The 20869-nt window shown below is 35.3% G+C and overlaps 1 protein-coding gene across 17 annotated transcripts in view; it reads right to left on the bottom strand.

Moving 5' to 3' along the window:
• Pcdh15 (protocadherin related 15) overlaps positions 1-20869 on the bottom strand; it is a 1427876-nt gene that overhangs the window by 396934 nt on the left and 1010073 nt on the right. For all 17 annotated transcript variants that reach the window (XM_036167862.1, XM_036167881.1, XM_036167872.1 and 14 more), the window contains one exon: positions 17976-18131. In XM_036167862.1, the coding sequence (XP_036023755.1) occupies positions 17976-18131 (156 nt within the window). The remainder of the gene's footprint in view (positions 1-17975; positions 18132-20869) is intronic.

Below are 20869 nucleotides of genomic sequence, written 5' to 3'. Positions count from 1 at the left end.
AAGTTGGGGAGAAAAGGATTTATTTGGCTTATCCTTCAGCATTGCTGCTCATCACTGAAAGAAGTCAGGGCAGAAACTCAAGTAGGGCAGGATCCCTGAAGCAGGAGCTGATGCAGAGGCCATGGAGGGGAACTGCTTATTGACTTGCTTAGCATGGCCTACTTAGCCTGCTTTCTTATAGAACCCAGGACCACTTGCCCAGGGAAGGCACCACCCACCAAGAGGTGGGCCCTTCTTCATTGATCACTAATTGAGAAAATGCCTATTAGCTAGATCTCATGGAGGCATTGCCTCAATTGGGGCTCCTTCTTCTTAGATGACTCTAGCTTGTGTCAAGTTGACACATAAAACCAGCCAGTAAGTCTCTTATCTGGGAACTCTCTTCTTCCCTTTCTCTCCATCCCACTGTGATGGGCAAACAAGGACCCTGTGAACATTTTCTGTTCCTGAGTCAGCTTTGCTGGCTAAGTTGATCTCTCCCTTCCCCAATTCCCCCCATCCTCCTCCATGTCACCCCTGCCTGTGACCATCTCCACACAGGCCAACTCTAGATCTGTGGCCTTTGAGCCTTTTTTTCAAGAACCATCTTTGATCAGTGAAATATTCTTTTCCTCTCCCATCTCTTCCTTTGCCAATGACATCTCTGCACACACAGACAAAGCTCCAGTCTCCTGGTTTGGGAGTCTTCTTTGCCTGGGCCAACTAAACAGCTCACTCACCAGCTTTATATGACCTAGCTTAGATCACTCAGCTCATGCACTGCCCTAATCTAAGGAAAGCAATATTATCACATCAGAAACACAACCAAAGAAACAAGTCCACATGCCCAGGTCAAATTGCAAAAATAACATGACACTCAATTTCATAAAAGCACAGTAATGGAATTATAGACACATATTAACAAATACTCAATAACAGTTGGCCATTTAAACATGCAAGTAGATATTTCTCCAATAGATAAGTCATCTGGAAAAAACAATGTGAAATCTAAGAATTAAATGACATCTAACATCAAATGAACCTAGCAAATATCTACAAAATACTGCATCCAACACCAAAGAATACACATTTTACTCAGCAGCACACAGAAGCTTCTCTAAAATAGACCACATCCTGAGACAGAAAACAAATAAAGCAACAAACACAGCAAATAGAGAAAAACAGAAATCATTCCATATGTCTTAACCAAACATTATGCAATAAGACATAAAATCAACACCAAGCAAAAGTTCAGTACTTATAAACTTGTAGAGATTAAACAATACATTACTAAATGATAAATGAATCAAAGAAGTAACCAAGAGAGAAATAAAAATATTCCTGAAACTGAAATCACACCACCACTACCAACATAGCTCTGGGAAACTTTAAAAGCAGGTCTAAGATGGAAATTTATAGTTCTAAATATCCACATTAAAAAATCAGAAAGAGCACAGATAAATGAGTCAGTCAGTGATCATATTACAAGAAGTTGGAAAAACAAAAACAAACCAAACCCAAACCCAGAAAATGGTAACAAAGAATGAAAATCCAAGCAGAAATTAATGAACTAGAAACAAACAAGCAAAATACAAAGAGTCAAGGAAACTAAGAACTGGTTCCTTGAGAAGATAAACACAGTAGATTGACACCCCTCAGCCCAACTAGCCAAAAGAAGGAAATGGAGTACTCCAACTAGCAAAAACAAACAGGGAAACATTATGGCAGGCACCAAAGAAATTCAGAATATTGTAAGGCAGTTGTTCTCAACTCATGGGACCAACCTTGAGAACCTATGCAACCCAGAGGGGTAGCAGATCAGATATTTACATTATGATTCATAACAGTAGCAAAATTATAGTTATGAAGTGGCAACAAAATAATTTTATGGTTGGGGGCGTGGGTCACCACAACATGAGGAACTGTATTAAAGGGCTTCAGCATTAGGAAGGTTGAGAATTACTGTCATAAGAGTATATGGTATAAAAAGCATCTAGGCTTAAAAAGAAACATCTAGTTCTAGATGGATTCACAGCAGAATTCTATTTGCTTTCAGAGAAGAACTATGAACAATCCTTAATCAAAAACACAGAAAGAAAAGAAACAAAAGAGAAAGGGTACTCCCAAACTCATCCCATGCAGTCAGTACTACTCTATTAACTAGAGAAAGACAGAGTAAACAAAACAAAATGATGAACTGACACCCTGTTCAACAAAGATGAAAAAATCCCCAATAAGACACTAGGGAAATGTGGCACCTATACACAATGGAATCTAATTAAGCTGTCAAGAAATATGAAATTAGCAGGTAAATGGTTGGACCTAGAAAAAATTATATTGAGTCAAGTAACTCAGACCCAGAAAAATAAGCACATATCTCTCATCTGGGGTGCCTAGCTCCAAAATTTCAGATGTGAGTGTGTACATGGAGTAGCCACAGAAACCAGGAAACTATAAAGGGACCATGAGCGGGAGGAGACTTGAGAGGAGAATAGGTGAGATGAATACAGGTGAGAAAAAGTGAGAAATAGAAAAAACAGAAAAACAAACAGGAGAGGGCTTCATCTGGGGAGGAAAGAAGGAAGTCAGTTCAGTAGAAGGAGGGATGAGAGGCAAACACCACCAAGGTTATTTGATGAAGCCTCAAGGGGTCAGATAAGTGTATGTTTGTTTGGACTACATACATTTTAAAGAAGGTTGTTGCACCCTGGCTGTTGGTGCTCCTCATATGAACCATATACTAACATAAACTCCAGTACCAGGCACAAGAAACCTGTTTGGTCAGGGTAATCAGAGTAACTCACCAAACAATGTAGATTATGGACATAGGTCTTGATTACCTTTCAGATGTTGAGGATAAGAGTTTGATGATAAGGATGCCAAATACTGAGGACACAGGACTTGGATGATTGGAGCTACATTTGACTCAAAGGCCTCTTCCCTCTGGTCTAGCCTCCATGGTACCAGAAGATAGTTTGGAATTAGCCAACATAGTGAAGCAATTCATGGTCCTACTCAGTTGCAACACCTATGAATCACAACAATGACTACCATGGCAAGATATCCGTAAAGGTTCAATAACTGGGACACACATGTCGGTTGTAACCCACAGCTTTTTAATTGGATTTAGAGACCACTCAACTGGAATGAAATCATGCCTGGTGCTAGAAACCTGGCCAGCTTCCTGAGGCAAGTGAGATCACGGATAATAATCTATACATAGGCTCAGGAACAGATGAAAAAGAACTAAGTAAGACTTACTCTTAGAATTCAAGATTTCAGTTGGGGATGCTAAGTTACTTACTTCAGAATAAAATAGTAGCAGAAAAAGATTCACGGAGTCCCCTGACCCATAATAGAGCACTTCAGAGTAATGAGAATGCAATTGCATTATGAAAAAAGGACTGAGCCCATCACATATCCACACAGGAAAAAAATCAACATTTAGTCCTTCTTCCTAGTAAATATTAAAAATAAATTTTAATAGACCATAGATGAAAATGTATATTATAAGGTAAAATTCTAGGAGAAACATACAATTATATTCCCATAATATTGTAATCACTAATGGATTATTTGATGGGACACATGGCACATGAAAATACTCAACACATTGGGTAGGTAAATTGGTGGAGATAGTTGCAGTACATATATTCAATAAATAATTCATATACAGGATGTATATAAAAAACCCTCATAATCCAGTAGAGAGTAGCAGACTCTAAGATAGGATAGTCATAACAAATATCATAATAGTCATTAAACACTTGGGAAATTCTCTTTTTAACTAGGAACAGGAAATCTTTATTAAAGTATCAATAGAACATGTCTATACATTTACCAGCTTGGCTAAAATTAGAAATAGTGAAAATACCAATTTTCTCCAGAAGGTGGAGCATGGGGAATGCTGTTCTGCAGGGAAAACAAATTTTCCTAATCACTTTGAAAACATACTTCCTTGGAAAATTCATGCATATCCTATGATTTTCAATTTCCTCTTTAAATGATTTACTATTTACCAAACAACAATATATGCATGTGTACCTTCATGCTACACATAAGGGCATTCACAGGTAAGTGTTGACAGAAATATTGAATGACAGTCCATCATCAAGGAATGGAGATGCATCACTATGGTTGAACAGTTGAACAAATCCCTTCTTCCATCCTCAGTGCTTCAGAAAGTCAAGTAACTATGAGGTGAACAACACTCAGAGCCCTGCACACTGTGTTGCGACAAGATCAGTCAGATGGACTAGCAACATAAATGGAATGTACAATGTAAAACTCAATTTATACCAGCAAACCCAATAAGGGTGTTAGCGTGGTGCTGATATTGGAGTTTTCTTTCCTGGTTTCTTTCAAAATATGTCTTTCTAGTTGGTCTCATTTTTGCAAGCAAACTGTGGTGTGAAAATAGCGACTTTAAAGAAGTTTTCAAAACTGCTGTCTTGCTTCCGCAGATTGCAACAGAGAGCACAAAAAGCAATTTTGATACAAATATACTATTTACCCACAAAGGTACAACACACTGGAAGTGTCCACTTGCTATAAAACAAATGCAAAAAGCAAAAGGGAAAAATCAATAACACCAACTTAATAAAAATGCCACTTCAAAACTCCGAAATACAGAAATGGTTCCAGGGAATAGGAGCCCAGTGCAACATAAGCAGTACATTGATGTCACAGTGGGTATTTTGTGTAAGAACATTCTATTAAAACAGTCCGGCTTTGGATTACTGAAAACTATTAAAGAAACATCCAACTGAGCAAGACAACACTGCCCAGTGGTTAAATACCAGGTGTTGCCTCTAAGTATACTGTACTAAGTAGTTTTTATTTGCTACATTTTCTTCACAATACAATTAAAAAACTATTAGGTCAATAGTGTCTTGAAATAAATATATATTAAACACACACACACACACACACACACACACACACACACACACACACATATATATATATATATATATATATATATATATATATTTCATCCCACAATTAACAGGTAACAGTTGCATTGTGTTTTGAATGTGAAAAGTGCCCCATATGTTCACGTGTTGGTATTGGCTAGTGGTGTTATATTTGCTATTTCTATGGAATGTTTAGGAGGTGGATTCTCCTGGGAGAAAGTGGTTACTTGGGTCTGGCTTTGAGTCTTCTCCCTGCTTCCTGAGATAGGAAATGTGACTGGACAGCCTCCTGATTCTGCAACCTTGCCTCTTCCATTTGCTTACAAATCTTCCCAAGATCTGGGAAGATCTGAAGTGACATGTAGCTTAATGACAAGACATGGTATCAAATGTAGAGGGCACTCTGTGTTCACTAAGAGATGGACATCAACAAGGCAACATCATCTCACAAAGAATGAGTTTATGTCAGAGGATCAGACTAACACACAGTTGTTTTCCTGTTATCAATATAATTTGTGGGATTCATGGCATTAGACAGATGTAGCCTGACAATTCATCTCAAGGAAGTCTGTTCAGCAGAAGGTAGTATTCTGCACATGTTGTCATTACTCTTGAAAGTTAGAGATGTGCCCCATCCAATCAACAAATCTCACATTTTATGACTAATCTCTTGCATTTGTATAGCATGGATTTGACTCATTTGTTAGGATATATATATATATATATATATATATATATATATATATATATATATATACATATATGTATGTATATGTGTATATTTACACTATATTGGCCATGGGGTGGCCAGATATTTGACTAAACATTATTCTGCATATGTCTGTAAGAGGGTTCTGAGTGAAATATAGAGTAATTAACATGTCTCAATTATCCTGCTCAGTATGATGGACCTTTTCCATGCCACAGAAACCATGAATAAGAGAAAGGCATGAGGGAGTGAAAAAGTACTTCTTTACTCTCTTTGTCCCTGAGCTGTGGCAGGGCTTCTTTCTGCTTCAGATCTGGGCTGGAATTAGTGTGACTTCCTGTGTGTATAACAAACATATAAACAGACTACGCTTTTCTATTCATATTGGCATGTTATGAGCTTAATGGACTTCATATATAGAGCTTACTCTTCACCAGTATAAATAGCTATATATTTTCATAGAACATTTGACAAATGATTATAAATGATAGAAATTACCACTTGCTTTATAGTCAGCTATAGAATATATATAAAACAAGCAATTATTGCTATATACTTACTATATCATAAAAATTTGTGTCATCTTTTATCTATTAGAGGGAATGGTTATCTGATCAATCTTCCTCAAGATCCTAAGAGTGAAAACTTTCCATGTTTTGTCCTTCCATGAAAGAAGAAATAAAGCCACTACAATAATAAAATTCATAAATGGGAATATTGAGGATGCTGAATCAAAAAAATTAAGAATGAACCATACATTCCTTTATATTTAATTTAATTTAATATATTTCCATTATAGTTTTGTCAGAACCAAATCTAAGATATTACAGTATTGTTAGAGAATTAACTTCCTAAATAAGAGAGCTTTATGTAAATTAATTTCACAAATATCATATGTAGCAAATCATAACTATTTATCACTAAACCAGACAGACTGTCTGAAAGCGAGAGAAGAGTAGTAAAAGAGAGAAGAGCAATGTCCCCAGATCTTTTCTTTGTGTGTGTGCTTTAACTTGTCTGGTTCCTACAGGTGGACAGAATCATTAACATGTTTTAACTATTATTACAGAATCTAAGGGTTGCTGAGGTGGCAATGGAAATTACCCACCACAAGATATAAATTTACTTGAAAAACTATGAGATTTTTTTGCAATTACTTTTGTGGTTCAGTTGTGTGGTTTTCCAGTGCTAACTTGGTACATGACAATGGTGTCACAATATCACATGTAACAAGTGCATATGCTCTCACACCTGGCTGGCTGTATGTTGGACACACTTTGTGGTCCAAGACAGTTCTTACTCATCCAGTGTGGCTTGGAAAAGCCAACATGTTTAGATTTTTCAAGGAAGGCTTTAATTAAAAAAAAGAAGCTCAAAATTTTAGGACATGCTTTAAAAAGAAATATTTAAGACTCATAAATTCAAGAGAGAGCAAGGATGAGTATATGGAATGCTTTGGAGGGAAGAAAGAGAAGGGAGAAATGTTGCATTATAATGTTAATTTTCAAAAAAAGAAGACAAAGTTATAGAAGGAAAAGAAAGAGTATTAGATAAACACTGGTGTAACAGCCAGTACATACTGACACAAACAAGCATAACTTCATGTAAGGCTAAACAAGACTTCTAATTAAGGAACTGTATCTCCCAATTCAAAGATAAGAAGCTCTCTATCAAATCCCAATGACCACAAAATGCTCATCTTGATGAACAGGCCCTTTCATTACTGCATAGACATCCCTTGACAGTATGACATCCTATAGAAAAAGCCATTAAAATTATAATATGTATAATTACCATAACTACCTTAAAAATGCTTTGTTCACTTTTCTGATAAAGGGATCCAAGTCTCTTAGAAAGTAACCTGCTTTCTATGTTTAAGGACTGGAAAGATTCATTCTGAAACTGGATCCTTACCTCATGAGGATTCCAATGGCTCTTTTCTTACAGTAATTTAGTTACAATGTAATTCTCTTTTCAAATTGTGAAGTTAACATGAATAATTACTGATACAAATCATGTTAATTATCCACTCCTTATACTTTCAGAAAACACAATTTGAAGACACAGAGAAGCCACATGTATTTAATTTTATTATTGATATTTTCCTAGATACTGAAACTGTCATTTTTTAACTTCATGTGTTTATATAGTATTGTAGTGAAGTTCCACATTTTCAAGAGAGGCTTCTTGGCTTCCATTCACCACTTGCTATCAGAGAGAGAAGGTGAAACCTGATGACATATTCCTGCTTCAAAATCCTCAGCTGTCATACGAAACAATGAGGGCACAATGTTTGAGATTATGTGTAGGTATGCAGAGGTTGTAAGTGGGCTATTTTACAGAAAAAATAATTAAAATCTTTTTACCACTAGTGCATTTCAGTGTCAGCAATTAGTAGAATTAGATTCCTGTAATAAACTGATGTTAGTTCACTCAGTATCATAAGAGGTGAAGCTACAATGTTAAGTCTTCTATATTCTATATAAAATATTAGGAAGTAACATTAAAGATTGGTATGCTGGACTTTTAAGGTGTCAACTAAAGCATATTTTTGTGGTGAATTTGTGATGTCAACATTTGCAGTATAACTTTTTTATTCAGAAAACCTAAGGTTATTTTAATATCTGATATTGACTTCCTTAAATTGTAAGTGGCATTTCAGATTTTGAGTTACAAAGTAGCCTTTTAAGTTTTATGTTACTAAGAACAGAAAACATTAGAAATTGATCAAACACAAAATTTTAAATTGACTGTGAAGTTACTTGGATAATTTGTATTGAGTTTCACAGTGCATGTATGGAAAATTTCCCCCAGAAGAACAGACATTTGGCCAAAGGGTAGCCATATTAATGCTGCTCATCAATATGACTTCAGGCTGTCTAGGACATGAGAAGGACGATAATGGTTCTCCAGTGGGGTAAAAGCCCTAAGTACAGAGTTCCTACATCACACTGTCCCTGGTGATGTCCAGGTATGGAAAAAATATTGGTTTCATGTCATTGCTGTCTATAATTATGTAACACGTTTGTTTCTTTAAAACTTTGTCATGCATGAACTTCTTTTCAGATACTACAAAGAAGAGCCCTAAGTGATGAACTTACTGGTTAGGAATCATGCAAGAAATGTGCTAAAAATCTGTGTTTTTATTTCTGGTTTCAACCCACTGTGATGTATTTCTGAGAATATAAATCCAATTTTTACATGAAGAATCGGAAGCACTTAGAATGAAACAAAAACATTTGAAAATAAAAATGCAGCAAATTACAAACAACTTTATCATCATTGAAAACCCAGATGCAGTTGTAGCTCTTATATAAAATCTATGCTGGATTTCTTACATAAACTTTTGGAGGATATATTATTGATTTATTTTAGATAGGTAAAAACAAACATAATGGTTGACTCATAGGGATCCTATCTACCTGGTTAGTTTTGTAGACAGTAGAAGATCTCCAAAGCATTTGGTCCAATGCACTCAAGACCAACAATGTAGGAACACGAGTATGATTCCCTAACTTTACTGAAAACTGTGATTGCAATTACTTTTAAATTCAAAGCATAAGCTAATTAAGAACAACTCAAATTCTCTTTTAGTAAATACTGTGATCAGCAGCTCATCTTTAAAAACAAAGTCACTTCATTCTAATGAACTCACAAATAGAAACATCCCAAGTTGGTTTAAAGAAACAAGTCAAACACTTGTCCAGATTTGAACTCTATGAATATCAGTGAGCTTTTACAAAATGCCCTTTCCAAAGCCATGCAGTTTCATTCATGGATATGTCATCTTTTAAAACTTTATTATTCATTTGTTTTTTAATTACAAAAATATTTTTTAAAACATAGAGCTTCTATTCAGTGAACTTGGTAAATTCACTTTAAAATAATAATTCATCTGTAGATATGTTCATTTTTTGAACAATCTACAACATTCAGTGTGAATAGTGACTTTTATGTTATTTTCTAAATATATGGGGAATTTGTCATCTGTTTTCATTGATTTTTTTTAAGCTCAAATGTAAGGTGTTTATAACATATTTTATATGATTTCAGTCATTTGGGATGTGTTTATAGATCTATAGATTTCAATATTGGGAAAATTATTGTCATATTTTATATCCTACAAGACTGAGTCCTATGCTCACTAAATAAAATATTTTACACGAATCTACCAGAATAATTTCACTAAGTTCTTTGCTTACATAGTCTATTGTCCTTATCCTTCTTCTTCCCATCTTTTTAATCCATTACAGGGAGAATTTACACACGAGTTTCTATATCTTGTCTAACCAAACATAACAAGTTTACAGTCTTAAATAGAATTTGTTTTCTTTCATACAGTTGTGCTAGCTGGGATGATAGTTACAAAAAGCTGAAAATTAAGCAATGAGTAAGCCTAGGTTTTTCCCCAAATATGTGTGTGTGTGTGTATATATATATAATGTTTAATGCCCAGACAATGGTAATTAGATCCACTGTCTCTTTAAAAACTTGTCACTTCTTTGTGGTAGCAAACTGAGGTCTTCTCTCCTATATTTTTGTAATAATGGATTATTATGAATTTCTGTCACTCTACAGTATATTCCTTCTGTGTACTGGTTACATTAACTCCTTCCCTCCTCCCTTACCAGTGAGTACATGATAAGATTTTATCTCTTATAGAGAAGATAGAAAAATATCTAATAATGATGATTCCATTCTTCATTTTTATGGATACCGAGTTTTCATCTTCCATTCATAAAGAAACATTTGTTGTGTATTTCTTTTTAGGCCTGGCTTATTTTACTCAATTACTCCCTGAACTATGTATTTTCTTGTAAATTACAGGGCTTTGTTATTTATGATTGAATAATACTTGGTTTTGTACGGAAACCATTTATTGTTTTTCCACTTAGGCATGGATAATATATCAATTCATTTCACACTTCGGCTATAGGGACTTTGTTAGAGTAAACACAGGAGGCCAGGTATCTCTGTGATCCACTGATTTCATTTCTGTTTGTTACAAACTCAGTCTTGAGCAGCTGAATCCTACCATTGTTCTATTTTACCTGTTTTGGCGTTTTCCTTACCGATTTTCAAGATGGATTTGCTAATTTTCATTCCCACCCATATTTCACACGTTTTCCCTTCCTCGCCTCCTGATCACCAAGTAATTCCTCATTCTATTGATAACAGTCATTATAATTAGCATATAATATGTCATTATGCTTTTATGTGAGTGAAAATTGATGATATTAAACATTTTTCATATTCTCTTTGGTCATTTTCATACTTTTCTTGGGAAATAATGTTGACACTTTCCCCAAGTTTATTGTGATTATTATTTAGCATTAAATTTTCTCAGTTCCTCCTAGATGATGCAACTTAGCTCCTTATAAGTTAGGTCTTTTTTCCACTATATTCTGATCACAGGTTGTCCTCCCCCAACTCATCCTCACCCTTCCACCCATTGAACTCCACACCCTTTCTTTCTGTCTGCCTTTGGAAAGCAAACGAAATTAAAAACAAAAACAGAGAAAAAAACCCACAAGAAACACAGAGATGCATTAAAAAAAAAACATAAAAACACAAGATTGGAAACCATAGCATACAAACAAAAGGCCAGTGAGATAAAATACGCCCAAATAAGGCAATATGAGGCAAAAAGTTAACAAATATAGCATTGAGATCATTTTGTGTTGGTCATCTACTACTGGGCATGGGGCCTGCCCTTAAGTGTAGTTAATAAACCCAGCGAAATGCTATTAGAGAAAACTAATTATTTTCCTTGGCAAATGAGTGTCAGTTTCAGAAAGCCTCTTGGATAGGAGTGGGAGATCATGTCCACTGACCTTTCTCTGTCCTGGAACCCCACTGTCTCAGACAGTTTTCAAATATTTTCTCTCTCCTCTCCATTGTCTGGACTTCACTGTGTGGATGTTCTGTCTTTGATGTAACTCCATGTGTCTACACTTGCTTTTTTCTGCACATCAGAGCCTTTACTGACATTTGGAAGTATTTTGTGTTTTGTTTCCTTCTAGTCCTTCTATGCCTTTAGACTCTGCATCCAAGCCATTACCAGCTTCATGCACACAGGCTATTTCTATGGATAATTGCTTCTTAGTCAGTAGAGATTTCTGGGAAGCCTCTGGGATCTGTCTATACAAAAATGCAGGGACTTCTGCTCTCCCCTGTGGGATGGTTTAATTCAAAGTCCTATTTCTGATCCACATCAGGTAAGTGAAGGAGAAGGAGTTCTTCTTCCAAAATGACTATATATTTTCCAAGATTTTATTTTTGATGACTAGTTTTATGTCATTGTGGAAAGTACATGATAAGATTTTATCTCTTCACATATTGAGGGTGGTGTGGCTCTGGAGAGCAACATCTTTTAAGGGTACATGTTGGTTAGACTAGGCACCAGAGTAACCTAAGAAGTCCCTCTGGTTGACTTTAGCATAGTAAATCACACCTGCAGTTCCTTGTGCCAAGTCAGGGTCTTTTGGGAGCCTTTCATTTCAGTTACCTCTGAGTTTTAATTTCTATCTATGATTAGACATTTTTCTATTTCTGATTTCATTCTGCCCACTACTACTTTATCATGAAGTTTTGTTTATAGGTATAAATGCAAATTTTATTTTGTAGTTTTGGGATCAATTGAAAATTGACCATTGTGAATAGATTTGCACATTCCTCTATAATTCTTTTCTCTTTTAAGTCCATTTTGTTTGATATTAGGACATTTATAATAGACTTTTGTATATGACTATTAAAATGTTATTTTGTTTCACATGTGGGTATTTTGCAGCATATGTATCTCCATACTGTGTGTTCTCTGTGCCTATGGAGGCCAGAAACAGCACTATATCTTCTAGAACTGGAGTTAAAAAAAGTTGTGAGCTATGATGTAGGTGCTGAGAATCTAACCTAGTTTCTCTGGAAGAGCAGCCAGGGCGCTTAATGGCTGTTTATATGGCATGTCTTCTTCCAGTCTTTCTTGTTTTCATTCAAGTTTACATAAATCCTTATTTTTATTTTATTTCAACCAAAAGCATTTTGTTTTATATTTAAATATATGATGAAAATATGTCTTTCAAACTGATAATTTTGTCTACTTACTTTAAAGTAATTATTGATATATGTTGATATATAAATTTACTAACTTAAATGTGTATATTTTGATATTCTATTCTGGTATATATATATTCTGAATATATATACATTCATGAAAATAATCAGCTTTATTCAGATAATATTATGTCCTTATTTTTCTTACTTTACTTACTAGCATATCTCATTAAAAACAGGAAATTCTTTTATTTTGTATGACTGGACATAAAGGCGGTTAGTCACCATCCTTAGATACAGACGGCACAGGATGGTTAGGATGCTAAGACTATAGCATAGAAATATCCTGAAGTGAGCATTAAACTACTCTGATGGGAGAAATACAAGCTCCTTGCACTTTATGTGTTACCTTTTAATTGCACAAGGAAAATGCATTTATATATTTGTAAGCAGAAAGAGAAATTTTATTTTCATTTCTAGTAATCCACTTTCCATAAGCCTCACACCTTAACTCTTCATGCTGTGTTTTTGACCATAATGTTAGATGTTTACAGTTAGCATGGCAACACTTTGTGGGTAGTGGTTACTAGGTTATGCTAGTAGGATGCAGAGTAAGATGCTGTTGTTCTTATGTGCACATTTTTTTTTTTTTGTATAACATTCCTTCCACTGAATTTGTTTTCAGAGTTTCCCTGTAGAACTAGTTGTTGTTTCTGGTATCAGTATGCTAGACAGGAAGATCTGCTTTTAGTTTGAGCATAGAACCTAAATTGGCTAAACTTCTCTCTTATAACAGAGATAGTTATAAGTCCAGACTCTCCTGTTTGCAGGAGACTTTCTGCTCAGTGAGTGTGATATGTATATTGTTTTTATTTATTTATTGTTATTATTCCCCAGTTGCCACAGTTTGTGTAAAAATGTGAGGATTGTTCTTTCAGATACCATCTAATTTATTTTACATACTCAGGTGTATTAAGGGACTACTTTGATCTGTCTTCCTTAGATCTCTGGCTTCCAGGTATGAGTTCTTTATTTTCTCCTCTCAGTAAGCTTGGATTGATTTTAGAATATTTTTGGTGAATTTTGTTGTTGTTGTTTTGAAATCAAAATACCATTATAACATTTCCCTTTTTTCTTTCCACCCTCCAACCCTTCCAAGGAACCCCCCAAACAAATCCCCCACTGGCTCTCAAATTTATGGCTTCTGCCGTTTTTCTTTATGGCCATATCCTAAGTATATAAATATAACCTTCTCAGTTCATATAATGTAACTTGTATGCATATGATTTCATAGCTGACTACCTGGTATTGGATAACCAGTTAGGATCTAACCTATTGGGAAGAATATTATCTCCCTATCACAGCATTTCTTACTTGCCTGTAGTTCTTTGTCTAGGGTTGGGGCTCCGTAAGATTTCCAGATAGATAGCCAGACTGCTGATATTTCATGAGTATAGTTTCCCTAAGATTTCTAACAGATGTAATCTTATAGGAAACATCCTGTTCCTCTGATTCTTATGGTCTTGTTTACAACATATCTTAGTACTGTGTGATATTTACTTTAATTTTATATATATATATATATATATATATATATATATATATTATTGATAAAAATTTATCTTCTGAACTACCTTAAGAATAAACTGCAATTTTATGCTGCAATTTATGTTTCAAACCAGTCATTATAATTACTTAATGATACAATTGTCCAAAGTTTATTGAGTTGCCAACTACCCAAAGAGATGAATTCCTATCTTATATTTTACTTTCAAGTAAGAGATAAAAACCTTTGTCATGATCATCACTTGGAATTTAAGTAAAATATTAGTAATTTTGGTGATTTTTTTACATACTACTAGAAAGACATGCTTTCAAAGATTATTAACAATCTAGAATTCTACACTTTTGTAAATGTACTCACTGTGATCATAATAATGTTCAACAATACTCTAGCTATAAGCCTTGATACTTATTTTTGATTCAGATATACAATAACATGCTTACCCCAGTCTATCAATTGCCTGAATAGTCAGCAGTGAAGAGAGGACCAAAGGAAGGGTTTGGGTTTGGGTGTAAACTCTAATGTTTCTGGGTTATTACTGTCACTTTAGATACTGTTCAGGTCTCAATTTTCTGATCTTGAGAGGAAAGAGGGACTAGCCAGGGTCTGAACTTAGAAGGTTTCCTTTATAAATCTATGACCGTGACTTTACATGTGTCTTGTATTTTATTGCAAGGTCAAATAATATCACACCAACAATTTCTTAAATCCTGAATGACTTTTTAGATGTAGGTTTTAAGTGTATCAACCTTGTACTAAACGAGAAAATAGCCTGAGAAATATCTTGTATGTTGTACTCCTGGACAAAGCAAAATAAATTCTTTTAATTTTATAGGTAACATTGTAGATGACATTTTGTGTACACATGTATATACAGAAGTATTCAAATATACCATACACACATATAAGTACATATAGCTATGCATGTATAATATATGCACAAACCCATACATATATACATACATGTGTACACACATGCACACTTGTGTATATTTACACATGCAAATTTTGGCTCATCGAAAGAGGAACTGCCATTGCAGAACTACTCAGATAATGCAAGATGATAACAGCAGAAATTCTCACTTGATATTGTTGACAAGTATAAACAAAACCTTGATTCTAAATACACAAATGTGTATCAGAGTTGTCGTGTGAAAAATCGGGTGGGGAGGATGTGACCACTAAGCGCACAGTCTGTACAACCAAAGATGGAGTCTGTGGGTCAGGCTTACCTCAGCTGTCTGTCACATACAAAGCGCTGGACAGCTATGTAGAAGAAACTGGGATGTTCAAAATAATGGGTAAACAATGTCACATGGCCCTACTTTACATCGCTCCGTTATCCAGATGCTGTGTGAGTTTATGGTCTGAAGAAATCAATGGTCGATAAATATGGATCATCTAGGAGAACATGGTTTCTGGAGAATAGATACTGAACTAATTTTAGATGGGAAAGGAGGAAGAGCTCATAGGACAGAGCACAAGCCCGGCAGTGGAGATGCCTGTGGGACATGAGAAAGTTTGAGCAAGGTGAGACACAGGATGAGAAGAGCATTGAGAAATGATGAGACTGTGCAGGCCTTGACGATCCACTAAGGGAGCTGGCCCTTTCCCTGATGATAACATGAAATGACGCAGCCTCCGAGCAGCAGAGTGACGTGAGGGAAATGGTATCTGAGAAGTATTATTCTCAGCAAGACAGCTAAACGACTGTGGAAGAGACAGAAAGTAATCAGGAAGTACAGAATGCCTTAAAAATTAAATTAGGAGTGTTTTAAGTTTCACTAAGAAAAATCGTCAATAGACAAAGCAGGAAGAATGTGAATGTGAACTAAAAGCAGATTTTTGCCTAAGCTAGAGCTTTGCCTAAGATAATATGCCCATCAGTTTCTATCATTCAAGTTAGCAATCAAACAGGGAAAACTCTAATTCAAATATTGTACTTCGGATATTGAAAAGAAAATATTTAAAATGAACTTTGAGCCAGAGGCATGGGAAGTAGTCAGAATCTGTAGTTACTGCTGGACCAGATGGAAGGGTTTCAAAGACAGACTGAGTTCCTGACCAACATGCTTCACTTTTGATCTTCAAATATTCTAAAGTGATATTATTTCAGAAGATTCATCTTCTATTATTTAATTTTACCAAATGTTTACAAATATAAGTTTTTGTACAAACAAAACATATCTTAATTAACTTTAGAGATTGCTGAGCTCAAAGTATGAATTTTGTGTTTACATCCAAAATATACTGATGGCTTCCTACAAAGTATGTATGAATTTAAAGAGAAAAACATTTTGAAGGTAAAAATAGTCATATATTGAGTGTAGTTTGTAACAGCAACTTAATTTAATTATGCATGAGACTATACTGTACACTGGAAGTTGTGATGGTATCTTGTGTTCCCCAATATATCGTGCACCCTAATAAATTTATTTGGGGTCAGAGAACAGAACAGCCACTAGACAGACATAGAGGCCAGAAAATGGAGACACTCACACCTTTAATCCTGGCATTCCAGAGGCAGAGAACAGAACAGCCACAATATTAAACACAGAGGTTAGACAGTGGTAGCACATGCCTTTAATCCTAGCATTCCTGAAGGAGAGATCTGCCTGGAAACAGTCAAGCATGGTGACTCATGCCCTTAGTCCCAGGAAGTAATGGCAGGAGGCAGAAAGGTATTTAAGGCATGAGGAGGAGGAACTAGAGCCTGGTTAAGCTTTTAGGTTTTTAGCAGCAGTTCAGCTGAGATCCATTTGGATGGGAACTCAGAGGTTTCCAATCTGAGAAAACAGGATCAGTTGAGGAATTGGCGAGGTGAAGTAGCTGTGGCTTGTTCTGCTTCTCTGATCTTTCAGCATTCACCCCAATACCTGGCTCCAGTTTGTTTTTATTAATAAGACTTTTTAAGATACTTGCTACAGGTAGTGAATATTGTAGTTACTTTGCAAGTGCTTTCTAGCCAATATCTCTAACAACAAATTAGTAGAGGAACCATTATTTAAAAAATCAGAGAGATATTTGGTTAAAGGGAAAAATATGACAATAAAAACCAATTTTCCAAAAAATCAGCAATATCACTTTTTAAAGATATTTTCAAAATGTCATTGTGATTTCCATTTAAGAATTTGCAATAAAAATAAAATGAAATAAAAAGAATGTGGTTGTGGTTTCTGTTTGAAGTTTCTCGGTATCATAGAATTAAATTTTAAAAAATAACAGGTTACTATAGGACTCACTTCTGTAATTTAGACTAGAGAAGGTGAGGCCGAAGGATCAGCAGGAGTTTGGAGGTTGAAGCCAAAAGGAGCTGTCTATCATATGTAATGAGAATATCTTAAAACAACACAAAAATAAAAATAAATGATAATAATAATAATAATAATAAATATTAGTCAATAACTAAATAAGCAGTCTCACAAAAATAATTTCTTCTGATGCCTAATGAGATCATTTCATAAATATAAAGATTCATTTTTGCCAAATGCCTTTCAATAAACATAAATGTCAGCCTTGAATTCTCTCAATATATTCTATAATAAAAAATACAGTCATTTTCATTTTTCTGTAGCAACATGATTTTCTGGAATGCTATTATAAGTTATCAGAGTTCATTTCTTTTTTCTAAGTCTTAGTTCTTACAGTGCATTTTACAGTGCATTCCTATTACTTCTAGATCCAATGGTCATGATTATAATGGAATTACACATTTATAACAGAAGCTAACCACATACATCAACACAAGGGCACGGACCTCATTCACGGTGGCATAGTAGCTTTCGTGCTTGAATGTGGGTGAGTTGTCATTCCTGTCCCGCACCACAATGCGCACTTCATGATAGATCACTGTGCCCACCTTCTTGTTGACACACTGGACTTGCACCACAATGGAGTGGATGTTCATGGGTGGCTGCAGGGAGAAATGACATCTTTTTAAACACAGTTTGGGTCAGGTCCGAGCACTGTCAACACACTTGACTACACACTGCCAGTTCAGCTACTTTCTGCACGATGATAAGCTAGGAAATAAGACAGTGTTGGCCTGGTTTAAAAGAGAAGATACATCACAGTTATTTCATTGTTTGATTCCACATCTAAACATATAAGGTTTCAAGTGCTATTAGGATCATAGAATTTTGCTGATGAATAAAACCACAGAATCAATACTGAGATTTTTCTGGAACAACAACAACAAAAATGTTTCTTTATAAAATCTGAAGGAGTAATGACATTAGCTTTACTTTTTTTTTTTAACACAGTATCAATGAACTTCTGAGGGATGAGAGACATTAAAACATTTTGTTCATTTATTGTTTATGAGGATAGATGTTTATTAATGATAAAATTAATATGAGAAAGAAGATCAAAGCACAAACCAAACAAATTCAGACTGCACACATGAACACATATACATTGTCTACCTTTCATCTCTTCTATATGCACCACTTTATATCACTCACTACCAGGCTCATCAAATTTTCCCTCTAAACATTGTTTTGTCTAAATAACCCTCAGGGAGCCTTCCTGTCTTAAATATCCTGTCTCCACCACGCCTCATCTTTCCAACTTCTACTATTGAGTTTTGTCTACTATACTTCTCACCCACAACTGAGCATTCTGTACTTTAGATGCTTGCTTCAATCTGTGTCCCTTGATGAGACTGTAAGCCCCCTCTAACCATGGGGTGCTATTCTAGGATACTAGTAACATCCCTTTATCTAGCAGTGACCTGTGCCTAGTACAGATGAGTAAATGCCATCCAAGTCAAACCACCTCATTTCTCACCCTGTTTCCAGAAATACTATCTGAATGACTCAGGAAAGTCTATTATATCTCCAGGGCTTACCTGCTCAACTCTGACAGTGGGAATCCAACCATGTTAATGAAATAGTACTGCAATTATCATTCAGGATTACCCACTACTGGGAACTTATTACAAACACTTTCCAGATGTAAACTATCTTCCATTCACAACACAGTGACTTCCCATCACCTCGAACTTTTATCACATATTTATGGTACATTCAACATTATGTTTTGTTCTGTTTTAGAAGTACATAATAAACTCTTTATTATTTATCTGTTTGCTGTGTGCTGTAGATCCCTAGAACATCTTTCTCCGTCATTCAGCAGTGTTAGTTTCACTGGTCGGCCTCCTCCCCACTCTTGACTATGTGCCCATGTCTGACAATGTCCTCAGTAGATCACTACCATTGTACATGAATTAAAACAATATTTACTTCATAATATGAGCACATATGTGTCAATAAAAATTAATATGCTGAATCCATCCATGAAAATAAAATAAATGGAATCGATACAATATGAACTAATAATTTTGGATTATATGATAAGCTACTTAATATTTAGGTTAAACCAATCAAGTGGCAGGTTAATTATCCCTGGGACTGAGGGAAAGTGTCATGTAAATAACTACATGTCACATGTGGAGATGAGAAGAATACTGCAGCAAAATGCTATTTAATCAGAAGGGACTTCCATGAGCAACAAAGACAAAGAGAACAGACTTGGTAAGTGGTAGCCTCCTTAAGATACAGGTAAAGATCTTTGCATGAGCTGTGAAACTATTCTGTGTTGTGATGTCAAACTGATATAAGTGAAGACAGTGAAGTCATATTTCTGGGAATTCCAAGTGACAGGAAAATCACGGGAACAATGAATAAATACCACAACTGAGGACAAAGTCATCTTAATAATCACAAAAAATAATGTTGCAGATTTTCAATAATACATGTAACTCCTCAAATTGTATAAGTAAACATCGCCTAAAAGAATCAGTGACTACAGACATTACTATGAGCACACACTGATGAAAGACGGATAGCTAAGTGTTACTCTCATATGTCAACACTGAAAGTGGAGGCTGGACCACTAATGTAAAGCCTATGCTCATTACTAATATCAGAAGCATAAGAATTTGAGATAGCCAATACCATTTTACAAGTGAACAGGAAATAAAGCAAGTGCATTTGGAGAAATTTGATAACTTTCAGAGGTTAGAAAAGACAAAAAAATTGTCAATCTAAATAGTTTTATAAGAGGGCCTGTTAATAAAACATCATCAAATGCAACAGAGTAGTCCACCAGCAAACTCATCCTGAAAACTTTCAAGCTTCAGCTAACAGACTATTTTAAAGTACTGAATCATAGAAGAAGATTCCCAGAAAGAATTAAATAAACAACTTCTATGTCTTTACAGCCTGTGTTAAAATAGTTGCTTTAATGAAAAAACAAAGTAAGCATGCTGACTGCTATCTTGGCAAACTGTTGGAAGACAACCAGGTGAGTTATGTTCACCTGAAGTTATTACTCTTCTTAATATTTCAATAAAGACATATGAAACCACCTATCTCCACCTGCAGTTTTACATGGGACAGCAGCTCTGAGACAGAAAGGTCACAGGCTTTCAAAGGGATTTAAATGTAATGTATGAGGATTTCCCTCTTGGTCCAGCTAAGTACCCGTAAATTAGATATAAACAAGTCACCTGGAATTACTGTCATTCTCAACTCCAGCTCCCCACGCAGTGCTCAGTGGCATGGATGAACTTAGTAGGCAATAAATTCCAACCACTGTGGGTTACACTGAAGTGAAGAGTTCCCCACGGCTCATATTTAAGGCACAGTG

Source organism: Onychomys torridus, chromosome 18 (assembly GCF_903995425.1).
Source record: "Onychomys torridus chromosome 18, mOncTor1.1, whole genome shotgun sequence".
NCBI classification, from domain to species: domain Eukaryota; kingdom Metazoa; phylum Chordata; class Mammalia; order Rodentia; family Cricetidae; genus Onychomys; species Onychomys torridus.
This window is presented reverse-complemented; position numbering and strand designations above follow the sequence as displayed.